Source organism: Myotis nattereri (genome assembly GCF_964212035.1).
Source record: "Myotis nattereri genome assembly, chromosome: 4".
NCBI classification, from domain to species: domain Eukaryota; kingdom Metazoa; phylum Chordata; class Mammalia; order Chiroptera; family Vespertilionidae; genus Myotis; species Myotis nattereri.
In genome coordinates, this window is record NC_138079.1 from 46,075,425 (window position 1) to 46,101,640 (window position 26,216).

Sequence of the window (26,216 nt, forward strand, 5' to 3'; positions counted from 1 at the left end):
CTCCCTCTCTGCCCTATGCTTTGAAAGTGGACAGAATGACGGGAGCAAATTATGAATTAATTAAAGAGCTTTATATTCTCTAAGTCACATCTCAAGACTGAACTAAAGCTGGGGGACTATGTCTTCTTTGAAGTTCTGATTTTAAAATTAACTACAATAAAAATACTTTAGCTCATTTTGAACAAACTCAACATCTTCATGGGCCTATAGGCAACATATCAAATAACAAGTTTGGATCAAAAAGGTAAAAGGGGGAGGTGAATTGTGGTGAATGAAAGGACACATGCCGCATTTAGGTCATTCAAGTTAAAAGTTAACATCACCATGTGCTGTCTGAAAGAATCCGGCCTGAGTATGAATGCAGCCCATGGCTACTGGTCTGCAACCTCTGTTGAAGTATTATTTGCAAAGTCAACTAATTATGTGCAGTTGTTATTGTTAATAATATAAAATGTTTGCTTTCTCATCCAGTTCTTATTAATTCCACATTGGGTGAGGTCCAGAGTTGCACTACTAAATTACCACTCTCATCATTCTCCTTCCCATTAGCTATTTAATGAAGGTTCACTATAAACAAGGCATTTTGCTAAGTGCTACACCTGCATTATATAATATGAAGTTTAGAACAGCCCTATAAATTGGTGAATACTATTATTCTTATTTTGTACATTCTCTATGCTCTGGTTTCCAGACATTTAAAGAATTTGCTGCTTTTGGTTTCAGGTGTCTGCTGAAGCTGTCAGATTAATATACATGACAGTGGCTTGCTCCTGGGCCTGGTTTTATAATGTAAATCAGTTCCAGCTATCTGTTTTTCCTCCTTCCAAAATTTTCCCCTCAGAAGAAGAGCATCATGTTACTCACATTCATTGGCCAACCTAAGTCACATGGCAAAGTGTGAAGTCAGTTGGTGAGAAGGTTTGTCCTCTTTCAGAAGGGAGAACTGTAGGGAGTAGCAGCGGCAAATCTTTTGAACAATAATATAATCTTCTATTCTTCATCTCCTCAATACCAATAATGCATCATATACTCATGGGATAGATTCAATACTTTGTAGTCTAAAATGTTGTAATTAAATTCCCATGTAAAAAACAAACTCTAATTTAACATACTGAGATATGTATGTTTCACATTCTTGACACATTAGTATCATAATATCACAATATGATTGAAACTCGAAGATCATGGATAGAGCTATCTTTTAACTAGCATTAATTGGCTAGTTTAATGCTATTGCTCATTTCCCAATATTCTTTGTGATTCTTTGTGCATTTGGATGTAGCAGAAAAATAATAAGCCTGAATTATTTGACTTTTACCAGAAAATAACTTGCTTCTAGTCTATTTTGGAGATATTGAAAAGTAGGCAAACTTTTCAAAATTGCAAAGGAAATACTAAGAAATAAGATAGATTTCTCTAATATGTTTTGCACTTATTTAAGCCATTAAAAAAATCTACCTTGGAAATGAATATATTTATGTTCCATATAAACAGATTTTAGTATATTAAAAAATAACTTGAAGAATAAAACTTCCTAAGAAGATTCTATACTTTCTATATTTAAACCCAATTCATGACATTATTTATATTTAGAATTTGTCAAGTGTTATATTTACTACTTGCATTTCTTCAAGACCTGAATAATGGGCAGAATGCTGTTTCCTATTACTGTGTTCCCACAAGTCTCCAGGGACAAAAACAACACCCAAAATCATCAGTGGATAGCCTTTTATAAAACTTGGCATCTTTTGCCGTTAATTTTTCTGAAATATTTGGCATCCTCCACTTCTTCTCTTATTGGTGCGTGTGACCTGGTACATGGAAAAAATGTGGTCCGTTAGCATGAATGAAGCTTAAATAACTGCAAGGCATGCCGGGACTCTCTTTTTCACATTATGCTCAGGGAGCAGCTCTCTCCATGCGGTAGGCTGCGCCTGTGGAGTGGACATTTACTACATTTCTGAGATGAAGAAACTGATGCTCAGGAGGACAATGCCAACCTCAGTGTCAGACAGCTAGTGCCTATGGGGAATCAGACTGAGTTCAGATCCTGAAGACTGGGTGTTTCCTAGAATATGAATTCAGAGCCAAAAAACTTTGAGGATCTTAAATGCCATCTAGTGGCAATTTCTATAAACTGTAGACACAATATCCCAAATGTCATTAAGAGTCACTGGCAACTTCAATCCATTCCCATGATAGAAAATATTATACTGAGTTCCTGTTTATTGTAAGAGACTGACCTCTACAGTTTATCACTCAACTCTGTGTGTGGATCACAAAGGGCTCATCTTATCTGTAGAAATTCACTATGCACAGATAAGCCAAAAGAATAGCTTCTTTTTCTAAGTACAAAACAGGAATTAACAATATTGAAGTAGATGTCAGTTTAAGCACATTTGTTTGAGAGTTAATAAACTATTGGCTTTCCAATATATTTTTATCTGGAACATAGGTATAATACAGAACAATTACAAATTAAATATATATTAAAACCATTATCTATTGACTAAATCATCATTGGTTACTGGGTTATTTGGATTAATAAGAGTAACTAACAATATGTAGTCAAATGGTACTTCAGAAATTGATAGTGTCTCATGGTGATTGTTAGGAATATCTGTTATGGTGCTACACATATCAAAAGACATATTAACAAAAACCTTTGATACACAATTGTGTATACTAGAGCTTTATGCTATACACACACATACACACACACATACACACACACACACACAGTATGGTCCCTAGCCAGCGAACACAGGAGACACAGATCTTCTTTCTCAAATTTTAGATCTGGTTCTACATGTGTATCTTTAATATACCTTATTTCTTACAAAATTAGGAGAAACTAAATATTTGTTATTGGTTTCATTTATTTAATAAAAGATCAAATATATACCTAAAATTTTAAAGACTGCATATATGACATTTCTTTAATTTGAAACATCCTGATACTCCACTCCTAAACCGCAATTAGATTCAGACTCATATCATTTTCAATTCAACATATCTAATCTAGCCCCATTAAATTGGTTGCCTCTAAATGAATATGTCTGTCAGTCAAGCCATAAATTACCAACTTTTCTTCTCTCAAACTTTACCTTGTGCAAGAATCCAAGGCTATCTATCCAAAAAAAAAAATGCACCTATCTATGTGGATGGGCTTGGGGAATCTGCATTTTCAGCCAGCCCATGCCAGCAGAGTCTCATTTGACAACAACATGCAAGAAGTACAAACAGCTGGTGGAGTGTTTTTTCCCACTGAGGGCTTTAAAGCTGCTTTGTTTTTAGAATTTCCCTTATGTCCCATTACAGAGTTTAGAGGCAGCTGTAGAAACATCCATAGGTGTAGCATTAGTGTTACATTCTAAGGTACTCTGAGATCCATTTTCTGCTCCTCCCATATCATCAGGCAGATGCCTAAGGGAACAGATGGGTCCTGGGGTACTCATGAAGGACCATCAAATCCTATAGCTTGGGTTTAAAATCTGTAGTGCTTGTCATGAAATAAACAAAGGCTGAGCCTCAAATAAGTGGTGAGATGTTGGGAGAGGGAAGACAGGTGACTCAGGGTTCAACTGGAATAATAGTTATTCAATTACCTTTGTTATTTTATTCATTTACTTTAAGCTCACCTAACCATATTTGGTTTTGCTAATTATGTTGCATATAAAATGTAATAATAATCATACACATTTCCACAATGATAATCAATATAATTTTGAATGCATTCTACAAAACTTTAATCTATTTTTTATTTTAAAACTATAGAACAAAATATCATATACATAGATGCTTATTAATAATGACTATAGGTGAATACCTCTTGCTTTTTCTCTTTCTTATATAGATAACCTTAGAAAAAAATGTTTTTTTTATTTCTAGCAGCATAAATAAAATAGTACAAATGGACACATGAACCCATTCTATTTAATATATATAGATACACATAGCGTTGCCTCTTTTAAAGTTTTTTTTTCTATCAAAAATCACTGAGCATGTACAATAAGAAATGTCTGGGATCACAGAAATCATACTATCAATAAGATTATAGTCTGTCTGACTTCTTCAGTGAGGAATACCTGCAAGGAACATATTTATAAAATAATGATGCTTTCATAGTTCCAAGTTCCTGTGGCTCAACAGCAGGGAATGCTACAAAATGGCTATTCCTCATGTTTAGAGTTCCAATTTACTGTAAAACATCCTAATATTAATTCTACACTCAAATTTACTGCATGTCAATTACAAAATCCTCTCTCAGAATGAATGGAGAGAACTTGACACTACGAACATAGAAAAGGCAAAGCCAAATTGTATAAACAGCTGAAACTGGTTTGGCTTAGTGGATAGAACATTGGCCTGTGGACTGAAAGGTCCCAGGTTCGATTCCGGTCAAGGGCATGTACCTGGGTTGCGGGCACATCCCCAGTAGGAGATGAGCAGGAGGCAGTTGATCGATGTTTCTCTCTCATCAATGTTTCTAACCCTCTATCTCTCTCCCTTCCTCTCTGTAAAGAATCAATAAAACATATTTTTAAAAAAGTGTATAAACATTTGCAGGACAAACACTTTATAATTATTTGCAGGACAAAAACTTTATAATTTAAATATTTAAAAATGTAAGTTTTATAATGATATCCTCTGTCATTTTAAGTAGAGGAAAACAGTTTTAAAGAAAATTATCAAGTGTATTTTTCAACAAATGAGGACTTTTTTCCCATTAGAGTGATGAATAAATGTTTGTATACTGATGTAAACTTCTTTAGCAAAGTCCTTTAACTCGTAGGAACTATTTTTTAACAGATAAAACTTCACATGTTACTTTCTTTGCTCAGAGATTTCAATGAATAGAGCCCATTTTATTCATGACATGGGTTTACTATTCTTCAGGTACTAACTTCAGCTTATGTGCAACATTCTTACTGAAGATGAAATTGAAATAAAACTTTGAACTCATTTAGGCAATTTTAAATGCTTGACTTGTGCAGATATAGACATAGAATTGATAAAATTGTTTGTGATATCGAATAGGTCTAGCACAAAAATAGGAAATGCAGTGAACTGAAAAAAAGTATTTCCAAATACACATATTTTGCATATATTTTGCTGTACTGAAAAAAATCATAAAAATTTGATTTAAAAAAGACTGTTAAGGTTAGATTCATTCTACATGATGTATACAAGATGTCAGATGCAAAGAGTCATGAAAAGTGGCACTCAGTGGAAAATAGAGAAACAATTTTTGGATGCAGTTCTGATATTTATAGGATTAAGTCATAGGACCTCTGTAGATTGTGTTTTATATGTTTTGAGACAGAATACTTTACACAAATAATTATATGTACCCAGATTATTATAAAGATACAGTGAAAATTATCAGAAAACCCTTTGAGAAAAAAATAGTGCTACAGAAATATAATTAGATTAATACAAACTATTCTAAAGTAGTTCCTACGGATGTTAAGATAGTTATTTAAAAAAACACACTCTGTGACAAAATAAGTTTGAAAGTCATTAAATAAAACAAATCTCTTTCCTTTAGGATTCTTTTTTTAAAAATATATTTTATTGATTTTTTACAGAGAGGAAGGGAGAGGGATAGAGAGTTAGAAACATCGATGAGAGAGAAACATCGATCAGCTGCCTCCTGCACACCCCCTACTGGGGATGTGCCTGCAACCAAGGTACATGCCCTTGGCCGGAATAGAACCTGGGACCCTTCAGTCCGCAGGCCGATGCTCTATCCACTGAGCCAAACCGGTTAGAGCCCTATAGGATTCTTAATGGAAGAGATGTTCTTCAGGGCACATTTTGGGGAATGGTGATAACTTGATAATTTGAGGAGAAAGGAAACCTAATTTGTTTTAGATTTCTGAATTTTAAGGATGAAAGAGCGATGTCATGCTAACTTTACCATTTCATAATCAAATGAGGAAGAGAGGACCTTTTGGAAACTCTGGCTCTGTAGTCTGGAGGACTGAATTCTGGTAGTAGCAATATCTAAAGGAAATGAGCATCTGAAAAAGTAGAAACTGTGAGTGTCAGGACCAGGAACCAAGAGAGCTGAGGTTTAGTTCAGCTACAGTAACAAGCTAGACATAGGTGTATTGAGAAGCAGGTAGTCATCTGGTGAGCTGATGATAAACAGGTACTTAACTTTCAGAGGGCAGGCTGAGGCTGGAATGCAAGGTCAAAGGGTGAATAAATCAAAGAGCAAGGACCCAGGAAAGAGAAGAGGGCACAAGAGGACAGTCAGAAACTCAAGGAGAGTGAAGTAGGTCACAGGGAGGGAGCAGCATCAGCTATCTTGACAGGCCTGGGCAAGGAGCCTGCACCATGAGTTAAGTGAAAACTCTGTTTGGTTTTGATACTGAGGCCACAGTCCACCCTACCAAAGGAAATTTATATCTATTTTTCTCTAAAATATACACTAATTCCAGAAAGTAATTAATTGGGAGCTGTAGGCAGATATGTCCTTAGGCACATCTTAAAGGATCTCAGAGAAGATTCTAACCAAATGCTACTACAGAAATGGGCATGGTTAAGTGGACCTACACTTTCCAGGAGACATACTATGGCAGTGCACTATAATAGCAGCATAAAACTAAGACACTAGAGATTTGAAATTCACTTCACGAGCCATCTTTTCCCACTTAAATGCTATTTTAAAAGTGTAAGAGAAAATAAATGCAATATTTGCGATAAGAACATTTATTTTATGTTGACATTAGCTAGCAAATAAATAAGAGATATCTTAATGATTAAATAAAACCTGGATGATCTACCCATCATATCATTACTGGCTTTAAAGAAAAAATGACACAGTCTCTAGGATACACCAAAGATCTTGGACTAGGTGAGCTTAATTGATCAAGATTATTGGGGAGCCTGGCCAGTGTGGTTCAATGGTTGAGTGTTGACCCATGATTCAGGAGGTCAGTTTGATTCCTGCTTGGGGCACATTCCCAGGTTGTGGGTTCGATCCCCAGTAGGGGACATGCAGCAGGCAGACGATCAATGATTCTCTCTCATTATTGATGTTTCTATCTCTCTCTCTCCCTCTCCCCTCCTCTCTCTGAAATAAACAAAAACACATTTTAAAAAATAAAATAAATAAATAAAAAGACTGTTGTGGAGAGCAGTGTTCTTTAAAATGTGATATGTGCCCAAGGAACAAGCCATCCAGTTGTAGGAAGAAAAAAATTAGAATTTCCAACCTATCAACTTTTTTTCTTTTTTTTAGAAATTGCATTGTCCAAATATTTAACTTGTGTTCAGTAACAATGAAAGGGTTATATAATATTTATAGTGGGAACCACAAACCTAGAGGGCAGGCAGGAGCCACAGCTGTACCAGAGGCTCTCCTCCATGACAGGCATGGCCAGTTCTATGCTGGTCAGCACTAGAAGGGCTTCCTAGTCCAATGAACATCTATAAAAAGGGAGTCACCTCACTCACAAATAGTCTACGAAATAGTGTAGTAAAGATCGTCATATGCGCTTCCTGGTGTGTTTCCCCTTCTACTGCTGATTGGCTGTGAAATCTTTATAAATGCATCAGACTCTCTGTAGCCTCATGAAACAGACATAATTTAGTCACTGAGAGAGCTGCTTTCAAAACAAAATGAGGTCACCGGTGAAAGTTGATTCCCATTTTATCTGAAAGCCTTTACAAATGCTCTTATTTGAAACTGTATTCCTTAGCTCTGAATTTTACCCTTTGGCATATTTTCAGCTCATATTTTTAGAGGAGAATGGTGGTCATTCTTATAACTGTATTTCATTAATACAAAGATAACTAATACGTCATAAATTAAAATTTATTTGCAAACAAGGGAATCAGAAGTCATTTAATTCTCATTATCATAAAAAAATGAATGGATCTACTGTGCACATACAATTCTTGTAAGTCCTGCTGTTCAGTTTTTCAATGGTTTCAGATACTGCTTCTAAGAAGAAGCATCCATCTTCCCATATTTCTTTTTATTTCTTTTGGAATATTGAATCCATGACAATTAGGGCATCAGTAATCATACATGCAGACAGATAGTGCCAAATATATCTTTCAGTTCCTTGCACCTGGCATTGCATTTTGTTACAACAGGTGCCTTACAAATATTTGTTTTAAAAATTATAAAGTCACTTACATAACCTTTAAACCACAAAGCCTCCATCTAATTTTTATGTACCTTTGAAGCTAGCCTTTCCAAAGCTGCACCACGTGCTTAATTTAATCTACACCAGAAGCTACTGCTTTGTGTATTTTCCACGATGTGCTATATGTAAATTCTAGAGTATTACTACTTCATAATGGGTTAACATATATTTCTAGAGATCTGATGCACGAAATTCATGCAAGAGTAGGCCTTCCTTCCACTGGCTGCCAGTACCAGCTTCACTCCGGCCACCAGCAGGCACCCGGGACCCAGGCTTCCCTTGCAGCCCCAGCTTTGTCCGGAAAGTCATCCCAAAGGACATCTGTTCTAATTAGCATATTGTGCTTTTATTATTATAGATGCTTTTTTCTAAGGGAATGGGTTTTTAAAAAGCTATTTATAGAGAGCGCTAACCAAAAAATGACTCAAAATGAGTGAAAAGGGAAGAGCAATATTTTGGGGAGTAAATAGATAAACTACGAATGATATAAAAGTTAACTTTTTAGAAGATTAATTTTGAGGTTAGATGGCTATATCTGTAACACTCATTAAGTTATATGATGCCTTTTTTTGTTTTTGTTAACTCTACCAGAAATTAGCTGGAGATCCTGATAATTTTTTTATTACATTGAAATTGGGTCAATCATCCTTTAGATATTAGAATGCTAGTGGTATGAGAGTTTAAAAGAGGAAGGTTGCCTGGGAGGTTATCATCTTTGTAATATCCACATTTTAGAGGAAAAAGAGAAAAAAACTGAGTCCCAGAATATTAATGTAAGTCGTCAGCCCTCAAAACCAGATTGTTGGACTTTGTCCTGCACTCAGCATATACATTGATCCTGGCTGCAGAGTATACTGATGGTTTGCTCTCCAAGTACTCTCTGTATACATATCCTACTCAATTTTGCTTTGCTCATTAGTTTTTTTTGTATTTGGATAGTGGAGATTCCCTTTGATACCATAAAATTATAAAAATTTAAAGATGATTTACAATACAAGCAAGGTATGGACATCCTTTGATTCACTTCATATACTTCAACATATATTAACATTATGAAGGATGGAAACTGTTTCATAATCAGACAAAATAAAGACATTACTTATCTCTTTCAGATCGGCTTTATAACTGAACCCTTCATGTAGGCTTGCTGTTTACTGTATTTGAAATTTTGGAAGAGTGACCTGGAAATCAGACTATTCCTTCATATTGAGGGACCCTTGATCCTTGAAAAATTTTTTCCTTTAATTCTAGTGTAAATAAATTGTGCAGAAGACAAGATAAGTTAATGTTTTTAAAGAAGTTATGAATTTAATGGCTAAAATATGCCCTGTTAAAAATCTAAAATGAACTAAATACGGCTTATTTAATTAGAAAACTCAAATTCAATTGCTTTTTGCACATTTCCACAAAATTAGTATTGAAATGAAGTTGTGAAGGGTTAGCTACAATTCTGAAAAAGGTCAACACTAAAATGTGCACTTTAACAACTCAATTAATTTGACTAATTTGGATGAAATACTATACAGACTAACTTAAATTAGCAATTCTTTCATGAAATAGACCAAAAGGTCATTTACTAGGTGACATTGTGACATTTTCACTTGTACTGTGCTTCCCTTTTGTGAAATCTGAAAAAAACTTTCAATAGATTCAATTATAGAGGATGAATTACCACTATAATGCAATGAATACACACAGAGCATATTCAATGTAAGATAATTTACAGTCTTTAATCATAAGATTTTTTTTTAAAGTTGGTTAGTCAATCCAAGTTAATTCTTGCAGATTGTTCATTGTTTACTTGCATCCACTATACCAAAATATTTCTTCATAATTAGTAAGATTATCATCAGTATACTACCCCTGATATAATGTTGTTAAACACCACAATTTTATGCTGCATTTTAGTCAGTTTGTATAATATGAGTATAAATACTAAGGGAATTTACTCAGTGTATTGAAAGCAACTGAACATGGACATAAAACACATAAACTTTCTAATAAGAATATTGTTTCAGTAGAGAACATTACCAAGTAACATATAAAGCTCATTTTAAGTTATTAATAATATTACTACTATTCCCAGGTAAAGAATTTGAAAAATATAATTTCACCTATATAAAAAATTAAAAATTTTTGTTTGCCAATGCAAATGTATATAATTTATCAACACTTCACACAGTCTGCGACTGATCTACCAATATATTACTTTATCTTTCATAGTTTTATTAAAAATTCCCTTTTGAAAGAAGCAAAGAATATGTATGCAGATCTTCATTCTTGATTAAAATTGGTGGTGTCAGGTCATGTTCTCCTAAGGTTTCACAAGCCATAGGAAAGAGAAAGGCGGGAGCTACCTGTTGCTGGGCACCTTCTATGTGCTTCTTCATTTGTCTTATTTAATTAAACTTAAAATCCAACAAAATGTCTGTTTTTTGTTACTTTAATGTTACTTTATTTTATAACAGGGATTAAAATTTAGTCCAGCCATATGTTAGAAATGTTCAGCTATGAGTCAGGAATAATTGGCTTATGATCTTTCAACTTAGCTGTAAGTTGTTGTTGTTTTTTAAGGCTGAAACTGTAATTTAACAAAAAACAAACAAAAATGACACACACATACCAAAACACCCTCTGTGTTTTTGAAAAACACATTAGTAGGGCTCCTTGCTCAAAATATTGGAGAACAGCAAACACATCAAAGCGATGAAACAGTTTTTCAGAGGTGTGAAAAAAATGCCTCTTATTTACTGTTGCCTGTGGACTTAACACATTTTTGCCATGTTTATAAAGAAATAGCATAATGATTTCATGATAAACAATAGCTCATGGAAGCTACTAATCAGGTAGGTAAGATCACTTATGAAAAGTGATACAAGAACACTTGCTTAAGAAGCATCTGATAGTTTGCCCTTATAGAAGCACTGGAGCCGAAACCGGTTTGGCTCAGTGGATAGAGCGTCGGCCTGCGGACTGAAAGGTCCCAGGTTCGATTCCGGTCAAGGGCATGTACCTGGGTTGCGGGCATACCCCCAGTAGGAGATGTGCAGGAGGCAGCTGATCGATGTTTCTCTCTCATCGATGTTTCTAACTCTCCACCTCTCTCCCTTCCTCTCTCTGTAAAAAAATCAATAAAATATATTAAAAAAAAAGAAGCACTGGAAACAACAACAGAGTAATAAGAAGAATAAAATGTTAAAGTGATATTTGAATACATAAGAATTCCTTAAAAATATTTTGGGGTTTTCTTTAGAACAATTATATTTCCACATTATCTATTGAATAAATTTTGGGAACACCTATAAACTGAAATAAAACTCATCATTAGAGGGTTATATATAGCTGGTATATAAAGGAAAGTTCTTAAACAATCAATAAGCAGAAGATTGATAGTGAAGGAGGGAAATTTAAATGAGAGACATGGTTTCTCTTCAGAAGAGCTATTACCCAGAATTGATGCAGCTTAGGTTAAAAACAGAACTAAACTTCATAAATTCAGAAGCCTCAAATAAGGATAAAAAATTGACTCTATATAAACAATTTAAAAACAAACTCATCCTGTCCAATATCTATAAAAATGTTAATCTTATTTTCAACAAAGACACTAACAGCCATGGCAATATATAGTTGAACAGATTTTATTCTTCTGATGAGAAAATACTAAAAATAGTAATAATTCTTGAGCATTTTCTTGATGTGAAAAAAGAAAAAAAATAAGTATAAGTAAAGATGTCAATTTACCCTGCCTTCAAGATTCTGAATATGTTTTGACACAGCAAAAAATGGACATGTACTGCAAGAACTGGGCCTTGAGTTGACAGAAAAATTTGTCACCAACAGAATAAATCAATGTCAGCATGCAAGTGACTTTAAGAAGACAGTTGAAAAGCCATCCTAAAAAAATGTGACGGATGGAGGTTTGCATTGAAGAGTACACCCTGATTCATGTAAAAATATTTGTTTAGTTTTATCTTTCTAAAGAAATGTGCCATTGGCAACTCCTTCATATGGATATTTCTAGAGCCTACCAACCTGAGTTAGTTATAGTGTAAAATATTTTGGAATATTCCACATGGCATTATGACTCAAAAGTGATATTTAAACTGAGCCAAAACCAGTTTGGCTCAGTGGATAGCGCGTCGGCCTGCGGACTGAAAGGTCCCAGGTTCGATTCCAGTCAAGGGCATGTACCTGGGTTGCGGGCACATCCCCAGTATGAGATGTGCAGGAGGCAGCTGATTGATGTTTCTCTCTCATAGATGTTTCTAACTCTCTATCTCTCTCTTCCTCTCTGTAAAAAATCAATAAAATATAAAAAATAAATAAATAAACTGAGGCATGACTGGAATATTTCTAATTTAAAAAATATTATACAGCAACAAAGAGCAAGTTTAACTTTACCATTCAATTCTAACAAATAGGGGGAAAAAATGTTTCCATGGATTCCTCAAATTAAGAACTTAAAAATTCATAAAGGCTATGTACTATAATAATTTAGTTCCTGTATTATAAAGGTCAGGTCTTTAGTATGAGCTTTTAGTTTCTTTTTAAATATTATTTTTGAAATTTGAGGATATTAGCAGTTGGCCTCTTAAATTGTGGATCACAATTCTATGATGTATATGCCCAAATCAATAAATTCAATTGTATTTTGAACTATTCATTTATCCATTCATACATTCAACACATATTTATTGAATGCCTACCATGTGTCAGGTATTGTGACAGGTATTTAGTTAGGGACTGAACAACAAGTTGATAAAGTGAAAAAGACAGATGTGGTCCCATCCCTCCTAGAGCAAACAATGAAGCATGAAAACACAATTTCAATAATAGTGTGATAATGCTCTGAGATGATTATAGATGACCCAGTAGTGTACAGGAGAGAACTTAAGCCAAATCTGGTGTGGGATGGAGTTGGCTTGCTTTGGATGCACCAGAGGAATGTATACCCACATGGTAGCTGAAGGATTATACCAATAAAAGGCTGGGGGTTCTCTGGGCAGAGGTGTTCTTTCCCCATTGTTTTCCTCTAGGAAGAGGACATTTATAAAGGAATGGAAAGACAGTGATAGTGTTTGGTTTGAAAAACTGAAGCAAATTTAGAAAAACTAAAAAGGTAATAGGGAATAGGGCCAAATCATGCACTTTTAGGTTATATTAAAGAACCCGACTTTATCCTGAGGTAATAGAAAGAAATTGAAAAGTTTTCAAAAGAGAGTAAGAAAATCACCTTTGTATTTTGGGAAAAATCATACTTATTATAATTTGGGAAACAGCTTTTTAAAGAGTAGGAACAGAAATTGGAAAGCTGCAAAAACCCAGGGTGAAAGAGGGTGGTAGCCTAGAGTATGAGATTGGCAGTGGGATGGTGAGAAGTGGAGTAATTTGAGGGTAGTTGAAATAACCAATACTTATTAACTTGTTAATGTGAGTGTGTGGGGTTGGAGAACCTGAAAGAAAAAAGGGCATGTTTCTAACTGTGAGAATAAGGGAAAACAAGGCCACGTGAAGAAAAGACCGTCTCTGCTTTCCTTCTATAACCCAGCTCTCGTCATGAGATGTAATCAAATTGCTCCATTGCTAAGCAACCACAGGGATAGAGCTAATAAGTCATGCTTCATGATTCTATGGGAACAATCCACGGCTCAGTGGCTTGATGTCAAGGTGGTTTAGATTCCTGCTGTGACACTTTCAAGCCAATATTGACTCCTAGCGTGAGGATAGATGAGAGTTAAAATGCAAATGCTCTCGTAATCAATCCAATTGATCTATAATCGTGTGATCTGGTATAGCCTGCTGCATCCATCTGACAGTAGCATCTGTACATCAACATTGGAAGAAAAATAGCACACAGACATAGCTTCATAGGAATTTTTTTTTTTTTTTTACCAATATAGTTAAGCCAAAGAGAGAGGCACATTTAAATTAGTATGAAGGTAATCACTCCAACAATCATCTAACCAACAGAAAATCTTTTAAAAGAAGAGGTGCAGTGGGTGGCAAAAGTTTTTGAAAACTGTTACCTGTAACCACTGTGACTGGTCATTGTGGCCGGAGGTCCAGGCATTCACTTTGCCCTGCTTGTCCAGCCGAGCTTTCCTTGGCTCCCAAGTGAACATGTCCATATTGAGAGTTCTGAAGATGCTGGAGGCAGTGATCTGATAGTCCTGTATATGCCCCGATTTCATCCCCAGAGGCTCAGAACAGCCTGAAAGAGATGAGAAGGGCTCCGTGAGAAAAAGAATTTATCACCCTGCAAGTTTTATGTCTTCATTTTAGAGAGGCAAGAGCAGATTAAGCCTAATGCGATTCATTCCCCCAAAGAGAGAGCATCTAAATTCAAAAAAGGTTATAATCAGAAATAAATCTGGAACAAAATCGAAAAACAAAATAGCCAATTCAGGTTATTTTGTCTGAATATATTTTGGAAAAATTGAAAACAAGACAGAATTCAAATTACTTTTCTGCGATAGATGATTCTGCAAAATGAAAACAATGCTCCCCTGTCTCATTAATGATAGCCTCATGACTGTTCCCGAGCTTTCAACAGTTTCATTGCGCCTTTAAAAATGGAACATTTTCTCACAAAATATATTTGGTTTTCTTTTATTTGCTTCCATAATACTGCAAATGAAAATTCCCTCAGTACGAAGTCATTTTCACAAACTGCTCCAATGGTGTATTTTGAACTGGACAGCATTTTCTTTTCCAAGAAATGTTTGCTAATCTTTATCACGTATTCTTATAGCACCAACATGGCTTCTTCTGGAAGGTGAGAAGCTAATATTTATTCAAAGTACACCATGTGCCGGGCATTGTACAAGTATAGGATTTAAACAAATACATAACAGAAGAAAGTAATTCTAGCAAAAGCCATTATGGGATGAGTCTTTTATACATTCTTATATTTTGATCATACTCAATAGCTTCTGGTATTGGGTAAATTTGGAAGATTCTCAAATTTGCCACACATGGTTTCAGGTTTGACATGGTGCAAATTGTGGGTCTGTCCTTAAAATATGTGTGTGTGTATGTGCATATGTGTGTGTGTGTATGCACATGAACTTCCAATCTTGAATTACAATTGTGAGAAAATTCCATCCATAAAGCCATCCATAGGAAGCATGATTCTGTTATCATATTATGCAGTTGTTGAGGCTTCCACAAAGTAAGTTTTATTACCAAGAAATCCAAAATAAGACTGGCCTGTGTTGCTCAATGGTTGAGTGTCAACCTATGAACCAGGAGGTCACGGTTCGATTCCAGGTTGGGGCACATGGCAGGGTTTGGGGTTCGATTTTCAGAGGGGGGTGTGCAGGAGGCAGCCAATTAATGATTCTCTCTCATCATTGATGTATCTATTTCTCTCTCCGTCTTCCTTCTTCTCTGATATATCTATATATCTCTATCTCTATCTCTATCTCTATCTGTGCCTGTATCTATATCTATCTATATCTATCTATATCTATCTATATGACCTAGATCTATAAAGCTGTTAAAAGAAATCCAAGATAAAAGGGAGACTCCTCCAATCAATGCCATTTCCTCATACTCTATTGGTCCCTCACAATCTGTGTACTTATACCCATTATTTAACTACATTGTGCCTCAGTTTTCTCATCTCTAAGATAATGATAAGAAACCACCTTAAAGAAGTGTTTTAAGAAATTAGCTAATAAATTTAAAGTATTTAGAAACAGTGCCAGCATATAGCTAACATTAAGTAAATGTTAGCTCTTTTTATTATTTCCATAAAGCTCATTTCAACAGATAACAATGTTAAGACCTCAAATCAGCATATCAGGGGGTACTAAATAGCTTATGACTGGCTGGAGTTTCTAAAACTAAGCCATTTGAAGTCAAGGCTCTAAGAGAAGTGGCTTAGAACTCTTCAATGATAAATAGTTCTCAACTACAATGAATTGCTTTCTGTCTTAGTGCATGTAGATACTTCTTTCTTCTTGAGGCTCCTCCATGTCCTCCTTCAACTCCACCTTCTAGGAAATGCCTATCCTATGCAAACATTGCCAAAACGGTGATGGAGGGTTAGCCAATTATGTCTTAGTACAAGTTTTGTTGGGTTTTAGGGATCAGAGACATACACTCTTAAGTCCCATGATAAAAATAACTAGAACTTCTAAATATAAATTCTGGAGGAGAAAAGTTTTATGACCAAATCTCAAGGATTGTAGAAAGTTCTAAAGTCTTAATGACATGTCATTTATCTTCAGGCAGTTCTATGGTAACATGCTTTATCTAAATTACAGATTTCTGACTTGTTCTTCTATTGTTCTCATCAAGTCCTCACCTCCACCCTGCCCTGCTACTGGAGCTTTTGTAAAACCGATGGTCTTGCAGAAGAGATACAAGGGAAAAAGGAAAGGTTGTTGGTTTCTTCCTTTTGTGACATAACAGAGTATTTCAAATATTGCCTAGAAAAGGGATACCTTTACTTTCACCATTTCCGCTCTGTCATTGAATTCATTTCATACCCATCCACTGTCTAGTACTTAGCCCAAAGGAAGTTCTGAATAATTTGTTCAAAGAATGAATGAATGACTATTCCTCCTTTAATTACGGTCATGATCCATTTCAATCTAAACATCTTAGATCATATCTCTCTCAGAGAATTTAGGGGTTTTCTTTTTAAGTATCTGGTAAAAGATTAGCTGCTGATCTTCTAGGAAGGCTGAGAGATCTTATAACAGTTTATTGAATACAATAAGGCAGCCTTGGGCTTTATAGTGTTGCACTGGATTGTGGGAAATAATTCCATACATTATATTATTGTTTATTTCCAAATGTAACAGCTAACCTCTTCCAATTTGCCTCACAAATTTTCCTTCTCATCCATATGATTTGATAAGTATAAATGATTTTACCATCATGGAAAGCACCTGTACAAAATGAAATATCAACAATGAAATTGATTATTTTACAGCTTTTAAAAGTATCCATCAAGTGATATTATTCTCTGCATGCAAGTTCAAAATCAATGTGTGGGTGTGGGAGATGGGTATGGCTTCTTTCTGAGAACATAAAAATCTGTAAAGTGTCAGGTGTAACCTCAAGTCAAACTTGAAAGTAAAATATATTTACCCCTTAGGGGTATAACTGTGCCATGTATGAGAGACTGACCCTCACAAATCAAATGGCTGAAAAGTCTGGGAAGGTGATGTAAAGCAACGAAAAACCACGGGGGCTTGTAGCAAACCTCATCATCTGTGGCTTCTTCTTGATTGCTTTATGATGGATGAGATGGGGTTGACACCGGCCTGTGGTGATATAGTGACATGCAATAAAAACACTGTACAACAATCCTGCTCAGATTTACTGGTAGTCAGTAAGCAGGTTTGAATTAAGAAAATAAGGAAAACATCCCTGTTAGGGTAATTAATAGTACTAAAACCATATGTTGGCTGCTTCATAAAAGACACCCATATATAATATGAAATATGATTCTTAAAACAAATTCAGTCATCTAGCTAAATGTCTCTGATTCCTTTAAATATAATGGGTTCATTTAAAGTATGTTGTTGTTTTTAAAACATGTTTTTATTTATTTTAGAGAGAGAGGAAGTGAGAGGGATAGAGATAGAAACATAGAATGGAGAGAAACATCTATCTATTGGATGCCTCTTACATGCCTCCTACTGGGTCCACAACACAGATATCCTGACCAGGAATCGAACCAGTGACCTCCTGATTCATGGGTCAATGTTCAACCACTGAGACATACTGGCGGGGTAAACGTTTGGTTGTTTTTTAATAGTAACTTTTATTTGCTTAAAAATCATTCCTTTTCTCAACATCACAAATATACCTAAGAAGGGAAATAAATATAAAGTATATATTATAACCAATACACAGCCTCTTGAAATACATAAATAGTTCCCAGTTATTCTGTTCTACAGATGTGTCCTCCTATTTTTTTTAATTGTCACCCAAGGATATAGTTATTGATTTTAGAGAGAAGAGGAAGGGGGGAGAAAATGAGAGAGAGAGAGAGAGAGAGAGAGAGAGAGAGAGAGAGAGAGAGAGAACGATAGAAACATCAATGTGGGAGAGAAACATAGGTCAGTGGACTGCAACCTCGGTAAGTGCCCTGACTGGGAATTGAGCCTGCAAGCTTTGGTGTACAGGACGATGCTTCAGCCACATGAGCCACCTGGCCAGGGCATGTGTCCTCCCATTTCTAACTAAATAGTATCATTGTACATTTGATAAAAGCCTTTCTTCTTTGAAGGTTATTCTAAAAAGTGAGGTACACCTTAATTTTTTATTTTTGAAAACACAGTTGTTTGAACAAAACAATTACATTTCATGTAAATGTTGATGCTAGAATAAGAACCACCACCAAAAAGAAACACAGTGAAATGCCTAGACAAAATTGTCTGTTTAGTTCAGAATCTAGCTATATTGATATGGGATCACTGAGAGAGCTACATATCAAGTCTTCATCTTTATATTTAATACTGATGCCCCTGGAAGATAAGGATTATTTAACCTGAGTCCTTTGATGGATTATCTTTGAGTTGGATAACCACTGTTTATACAATAGGCAGGGTGGTAGGTAAGAATGATCCAAGAGTGAATTTATAGTAGCAATCTTGGTATTGAAGTATTGTCTCCTTGGGAGAAATGATAAAATGTACATGTTTCATTAAAAAAATCCCAAAAGCCAAGTTCTTACAGTAGATGGACAGAGATAAAGCTTACTTTTCTATTCCATATAGCCTAAATGTAACTGCAATTTACAAAGTCAGGCAGATTTCAGTTTTGACTGAACATTTGTCACAAAACATAAATCATAGTTAATACTAAAAACAGTAAGACATTTAAAGAAACAAAAGTTTCCAGTGAGAATTTGTTGTATTTTCATTGACTACTCAAAGAAATACAGTGCTTCTTCTATGTTAGTTGTCTTCTGTAGCATGTTTTAGACTGTTTATCACACACACACACACACACACACACACACACACACGAGTTTATCACTGAACCATGCCCTAGACAGGTTATAGCAGGAATGAATATCTATGGGTGTTGAAAAATTACAGGTTAGTAGTAGACTACACACCATTTTTTTTTTCTTTAAAGAAAATACTAAAATAGATAATATGGGACTCGCCTGATAGTTCACATCCAAGAAGTTCCATTCTCAAAGTACAGTGTCTTCGACAAACTTGGGGATAAAGTCTTACATACTGAGCTTTTATCGGGGGTGTGAAAGAGTTAGCATAGGGTGTGTTGTTATCAACATTTCCACGAAACACCTGTGTAAAGAGATGATATAGAGTTGTAATTATTAATTGTAACAGCTCCTTTACCTGTTTTTCTGTATTGATTTTATATCCTACCCAACATAATCTTTCCAAAATTAGATTAAATAATTTGGGGGTCTGAAGCATTTAGGAAGCACCTTTCCATCGGCTGAATATATAAAACCTAGAACTAAAATACTAATTAATGTTACGAACCAATGTAGCCTACAGTATAATCTATACTCCATTGTGAGGGTATTGTCAATTTTAAGGTCAGTCCTTCAAAGCCAGGGGAATGCTTCTTTCTTTTTTGAAAAATGGGCACTTTAAGCCTTTCAACTTAATCTAGTCTGTTCATTTTACTACTTAGTAATGATATTTTGTTGTTGTTTATGAACTAGTCTTTCCTGTGCTTCCTGTTCACTCAGTCTCTCTAATGCTATGATCAGTATGATCAGACTTATGATGCTTTAGGATCTGATTCCTAAGATTACATCTTATTGGTCAGTCCCAGATCATTGGATAAGAAACTCATAAATATATATATATATATATATATATATATATATATATATATATATATATATATATGGAAAAACTACATTTCCTTCTAAAATTAAGGATTAAACATGTTATTTTAAAATTCTTTTAATCTTATTGTTATTTTACATGACCTGTTAAACAGATAAATTTATTTAAATTTATTTGAGAAGGTAATTTAAAAATTCTTTTATAATTTGTTAAGTCTAGTCAAATGACTTGTCTTTAAATGGAATGAGCTGCAGTGAAATTTAAAAAATTAATAAAAGTTCATTAAAATTGGGAATATCATAAGAAAGGCAAAGGAGACATTGAATATATATTTTCTCTAAAATGTTTTATTCTATAGCCCTGGCTGGGTAGCTAAATTGGCTAGAGTGTCATCCCGTTATGCCAAGGTTGTGGGTTCAATATCCGGCCAGGGTGCATACAAGAATCAACCAATGAATGCATAAATAAGTGGAACAACAAATTGATGTTTCTTCTTTTTCTCTCACTCTTCCTCTCTCTCAATAAATAAAAATACATTACTAAAATATTTTGTTCTGCTAAATAAAAATTTTTCTCCCAATATGAAATATATAAATATATACATCTTTTCTATATTCGTGCTTTATTTTTCAAATAATATTTTTCTTTACAGATAACAATTTTGATCTATAGTTATTTGATTATGGAGAGTGCTAATATATTAGTCAAAGCAATACAGTGAAATTTAAAATGAACTATTATTAAAATAAAACAATTGTCATGCCAATATTGTTAACCTTCTGATAAAGTGATTATAAGATCAACAATTAAAATCAGAGAAAGTCTTAAACGGTAGTCAGTGTACATTTATAACTTGGAAAAACTCCTTATCCCTTTCACCCCACTAGTCTAATATTTATTAAAATACCATAAATTTATTTGCAACAACATAAAGCTTCTGATGAAGACCCATTATTCATTTGGTAAGCAATGATTATTAATGAAATTTGACTTTTAAATTAACTATGTTAATGCATTCTTACCACATCTTCATTGGTGCCTTTCACTTTGTACATTGTCCAAGTCTTTCCATCATTACTATAGGCAATTTTGTAGGATTTTATATATTCTGGGCTTCCAATCCTCTTGGCTCCTTGGGTAATTACACCAGTAACTCTCATTTTTCTTTGTAAATTTATCTGAGGAAACAGGAAAATCAATGGTTATCTCATTGCTTTCAGGATAACAATATTTATTCGTATATACTTAAAACAATACAAAAATATAGTAATTTCTTGTAAATTTAAAAGATGAATATTTTATATATATATATATATATATATATATATATATATATATATATAATCAAGTTTAGATTCAGAATCTTTCTCGAAAACCGTTTTTTAAGCAAAGCAATATTTGTGAACAAACTTTGAAAAAGGCAATGTGCCCCCAAAATGTTAAGTATAGAAAACGTTGGTTGGTTATAATATGAAGATGCGACTTAGTAAACTGAAAACGGAATATTACCTTGTCAAAATAGCCTTAGTGACATTACAATGAAACTCTAAGGTCAACATAATTGTAAATGTGTCTCAAATGCTTTAGACATCAACAAATTTCTACTTAAAATAAAACATGAAAGTCTCCCTGAGATCTTTGAGTACTAGAATAAGAAAACTAAAGGCAACAAAATTGACAAAAGCCAAAAACAAACAGAAGTATCTTCAGTTTCTAGATTTTTATATAGTTATCTCCACTATAAGTTATAGAGGGCTTTTCATCAAATACTTGCTTTCTCTTCATTTCATCATAGGGAGACTTTCTAACTGGTATTTTCTCTTCATATTTTCTCACCATTATAAATCGCCCAACAATAGTTTGCTGCAGGAGTAACAGTCCTGTAATAACAATTCTAATATTCTTCTGATATTTAAATAGGGGAGCTCATTTTGGCAATTATTGTATGATAATTAAATCATAAAACAAAAATATTTTCTTTGTATCTGGAAATTATTAAAAATTGTGTCATTCATTTTAAAATGCCTTTATGCTGCATGCAAAATCTTCTATGTATGTTCTAGAAAAACTGTTAAGTTTCTTTCTCTACCAACAACAAATCAAAACATTTTAATGTCTTTTACTATAGTAATAATTCAGAGACCATTTTCCAGAGAAAACCAGACAATCTTCAGATTCATGTGATTAGGGTTTCTCACTTTCTAAGAAGACTCTGAGAGTTAATATTTGAAATGATAGAATGTGTATGTGAAGAAACTGCCCCTCTGTAATCAATTTTCTTTCTTCCCTCCCTCCCTCCTTTATTTTTCTTTCTTTTCTTTTTCTTTCTCTCTCTCTCTCTCTCTCTCTCTCTCTCTCTCTCTCTCTCTCTCTCTCTCTCTTTCCCCCCCTATCTATGTATCTATTTACCTACCTATATTTATGTCATATATTCAAAAAGTTGAAAATTGGAACTAAGAAAGCAATCCACTCCAGACAAACACCATGACTTATGAAAAGGCTTACAATGTTTTATTTCCTTGGATTTATACATTTTAAATATGTTAGTGTCTTGTGGGCAATCCTGAATCCTGCATGTAGGCAGCACATGTTTAGGCTTTTGAAAATTTGCCAACATGGTAAGGTCTACCTTCCTCTTGATTTTCAGTTTCCTAGTCTCATCTTCCTTCTCTGAATGGCATGAGGTTCCTCATGGTCTGCCGCTCACTCACAGAGCAATCCTCAGTCTTATCCTATCTAATAATAGATAAACATGGTAATTAACTGTAACTTCGGTACCCTTTCCATTGGCTAATCAGCAAGATATTCAAATTAACTGCCAACAAAGATGGCGGCCGGCAGTCAGGCAGCTGAAGCGAACAGGAGGCTTGCTTTCTCCAGTGACGGAGGAAGCCAAGGTTCCCCGCCTGCCGGTGCCGGTCTCTGAGCTGCAGTCTAAGGAACATTGTTGCAATTATAGAAGGTAAATAACCCCAGAAACCTGCTTTCAGCCCTCAGAGCTGGAGCTAGAAGGACCGCAACAGTGTTACAATTATAGAACCCAAACAAAGCCAGATACCTGCTTTCAGCAGCCGAGGTCTCAGAGCTGGAACCGAGCCTCAGAGCTAAAGCTGGCTCTCAGTTCCAGTGACAGCCATAGAAGGTAAATAAATCCCAGGATTAAAAAAAAAAAAGAAGAAGAAGAAAAAAAGGAGAGGTTGGGAGCTTCAGTCACCTGCCAGCCTGAAAACGGCCCTCAGCCCCTCACCCAGACTGGCCAGGCACCCCAGGGGGAACCCCCTACCCTGAAGGGGGTGTGACTAGCTGCAAACAGCCATCATCCCCTCATCCAGGCTGGCCAGGCACCCAAGTGGGACACCCACCCTGAAGGGGGTGTGACCAGCTGCAAACAGCCATCATCCCCTCACCCAGGCTGGCCAGGCACCCAAGCGGGACCCCCACCCTGATCTGGGACACCCTCCAGGGCAAACCAGCAGGCCACCACCCATGCACCAGGCCTCTAGCCTATATAGTAAAAGGGCAATATGCCAACTGACAGCAGAAGGACTGGGAATGACTGGTCACTATGACACACACTGACCACCAGGGGGCAGACGCTCAATCCAGGAGCTGCCCCCTGGTGGTCAAGGAGCTCTCACATGGGAGGAGCTCTGCTCAGCCACAAGCCAGGCTGATGGCTGCCAGTACAGCGGTGGTGGTGGGAGCCTCTCCTGCCTCCTCAGCAGCGCTAAGGATGTCCGACTGCAGCTTAGTTCTGCTCCCTGCTGGCAACTGGGCATCCCCCGAGGGCTCCTGGGATGCCAGAGGGTTGTCTGATTGCCATCTTGGGCCCAACCCCCTGGGTAGCGGGCCTAAGCCAGCAGGTGGTCATCCCCTGAGGGGTTCCAGACTGCGAGAGGGCACAGGTTGGGTTGAGGAATCCCCCTCCCCGCCTCCGAGTGCACAAATTTTTGTGCACCGGGCCTCTAGTTTATGTATAAAGAAAACCTGGAATTTTGATGAGTTAAAGAACTTGGCCAAGGTAGTCCCCAGCCTCCCACTGGTGAGTATATCCCTCTCTGACTCTTTTAATGCAGACCTTATAAACAATATTTTTGCATTTAAATTCTGGGTCTGTTGTCCCCCTTTTTCACCACTAATACTAAGGGAGTTGATTCTGAAATCCAATTTTGCTTTTCTCATTTCAATATTCAGACATCAAATTTACTTACATAAATACATTTTATGTAAAAATATTGTTTGGATGCTCAAAAAAAGTGAATATCCACCATAAAGGTAAATTTTACTTATTACTCTTAACATTTATATCTATTAGTTTTTTTTAAAGATTGACTTTAGAATTTTAACAGTGAAATTTGGAATAGATAAGCTCTGAAAGATACTTCTTTTACTATGTTAGGTAAATTACCACATGGCTATGGAAGAGAAATATTCTCCCAGTATCTTATGTATGACATTCTTTTTTCTTTTTATGAGACTCTTCATAATATGAAACTTTATGTATATATATATATATATAATAGTGGACAGTTTTAATAATTTTTCCTCCCATTTTAGAAGTTAAATTCCACACGATTTTGCTGATCATTCCTTTCTCAATTATCTTTGATCTCATTTTAGTTATCTTGTTTATATCTCTTATGGATGGCCCAATTATCTCTGCCAGAGTTTTAGCTGATGAACCATAGATTAATTTTCTAAAGCTTAAATTATAGATACATAACAATCAAAAAATAATAATTTTTAAAAGTGATTTCTAGAATACAGGATTATTAACAGTGACTATGTGTTGGGACCTCAATATAAAGGCTAAGATTTCACTGTCATGGTCATACTCAAATTTAATGTGAGAAATCTATATTTCTGTGAGAAATAAATTAAGCCCTGGATGAAGGCTATAGAACAATTTTAGAAACATCTCCACCACAAGACATGCTGCAAGTAATTCCCCTTTATCCTATTCCAACAGTATTTTATGGCAAAATAGCATTGCCTTTTAATCTACTTCAGGATGCTATAAGTCACACTTTACATAATAAAAAATTATACAATATTAGAAAAAGTATAGAAAAACAGGAAAGCTTATACATTCTTGGTGGGAGTATAAATAACACAATCTTTCATGAAGAAGAATTTAGTGATATGAAACAAAATGACCAATGCACATTTTCCTAAGCTCAGCATTTCATTTTAGAAATGTAGTCTACAAGTATAACCACATAAGCAAATTGATGTGGATACAAAGTTGTTTCCCACAGTGTTATATATAATAGGACACAATTTCAAATAGGTTAAAATGTCTATCAATAGGGGGTCTAAGTTATTTCATTAAGGAAAAGTCCAGAAAATAAAATACTATACAATTGTTAAAAGAACAAGAATGAGAAAGGAAGAAGGGAAAGGAGAGGGAGGAGATGAGAGAAAGAGAGAGAATGAAAGAGTGAGAGATATGTTGGCATAAGATTTTAAGAATTGCTGCTTGTCAAGTTTTGGTGTGGAATCAAGTAATTGATTCCACAATTATCTGGAAATAATGTGGAAAGAGCACTAAGACTTTTTCAACAAAACAGTGTGTATTTCATACTTCTTTTCATACTACTGTACAGGGCAAACAATGCATTGATAATGATGTTATCTATAATAGCAAAAGTAATGATAAAGTATCTAGAAATTAACCTAATAAATAATTCTTATGGTCTTATGAGAACATTTTTTTTAAATATATTTTATTGATTTTCCACAGAGAGGAAGGGAGAGAGAGAGAGAGTTAGAAACATTGATGAGAGAGAAACATCGATCAGCTGCCTCCTGCACATCTCTCACTGGGGATATGCCCGCAACCCAGGTACATGCCCTTGACCGGAATCGAACCTGGGACCCTTCAGTCCGCAGGCCGATGCTCTATCCACTGAGCCAAACCGGTTTCGGCTTATGAGAACATTTTTAACTAAAAGACAAAACAGAAGACAGCATAATGAATAAGACAGCATAATAAGTTGGTTCCCTCAATTTTATTTGTAAATTCTGTGCAGTTTTTATCAACATCAAGAGGATATACTATTCTGTCATGATAAATTTATTCTGAAATATATTGTTTTTATTTTAAATTATACATTGAAAAATAAACTTTCACTAATAAATAGCTAAAGGAATAATGGAAAGGTACAATGGAAGGAATGTTGCCATATATTAAAACTATGAGACCATTTAGATGTAAAATGTGGTACTAGCATAAACAGATAAATATCCATGT

At 35.1% G+C, this 26,216-nt stretch overlaps 1 protein-coding gene across 2 annotated transcripts in view; it reads right to left on the reverse strand.

Moving 5' to 3' along the window:
- The window catches only part of EDIL3 (EGF like repeats and discoidin domains 3), a 410,871-nt gene that overhangs the window by 80,339 nt on the left and 304,316 nt on the right, over nucleotides 1-26,216 (reverse strand). For both annotated transcript variants that reach the window (XM_081090558.1, XM_081090559.1), the window contains 3 exons: nucleotides 20,986-21,141; nucleotides 19,300-19,444; nucleotides 14,192-14,376 (listed from right to left, as the gene is read on the reverse strand). In XM_081090558.1, the coding sequence (XP_080946684.1) occupies nucleotides 14,192-14,376; nucleotides 19,300-19,444; nucleotides 20,986-21,141 (486 nt within the window). The remainder of the gene's footprint in view (nucleotides 1-14,191; nucleotides 14,377-19,299; nucleotides 19,445-20,985; nucleotides 21,142-26,216) is intronic.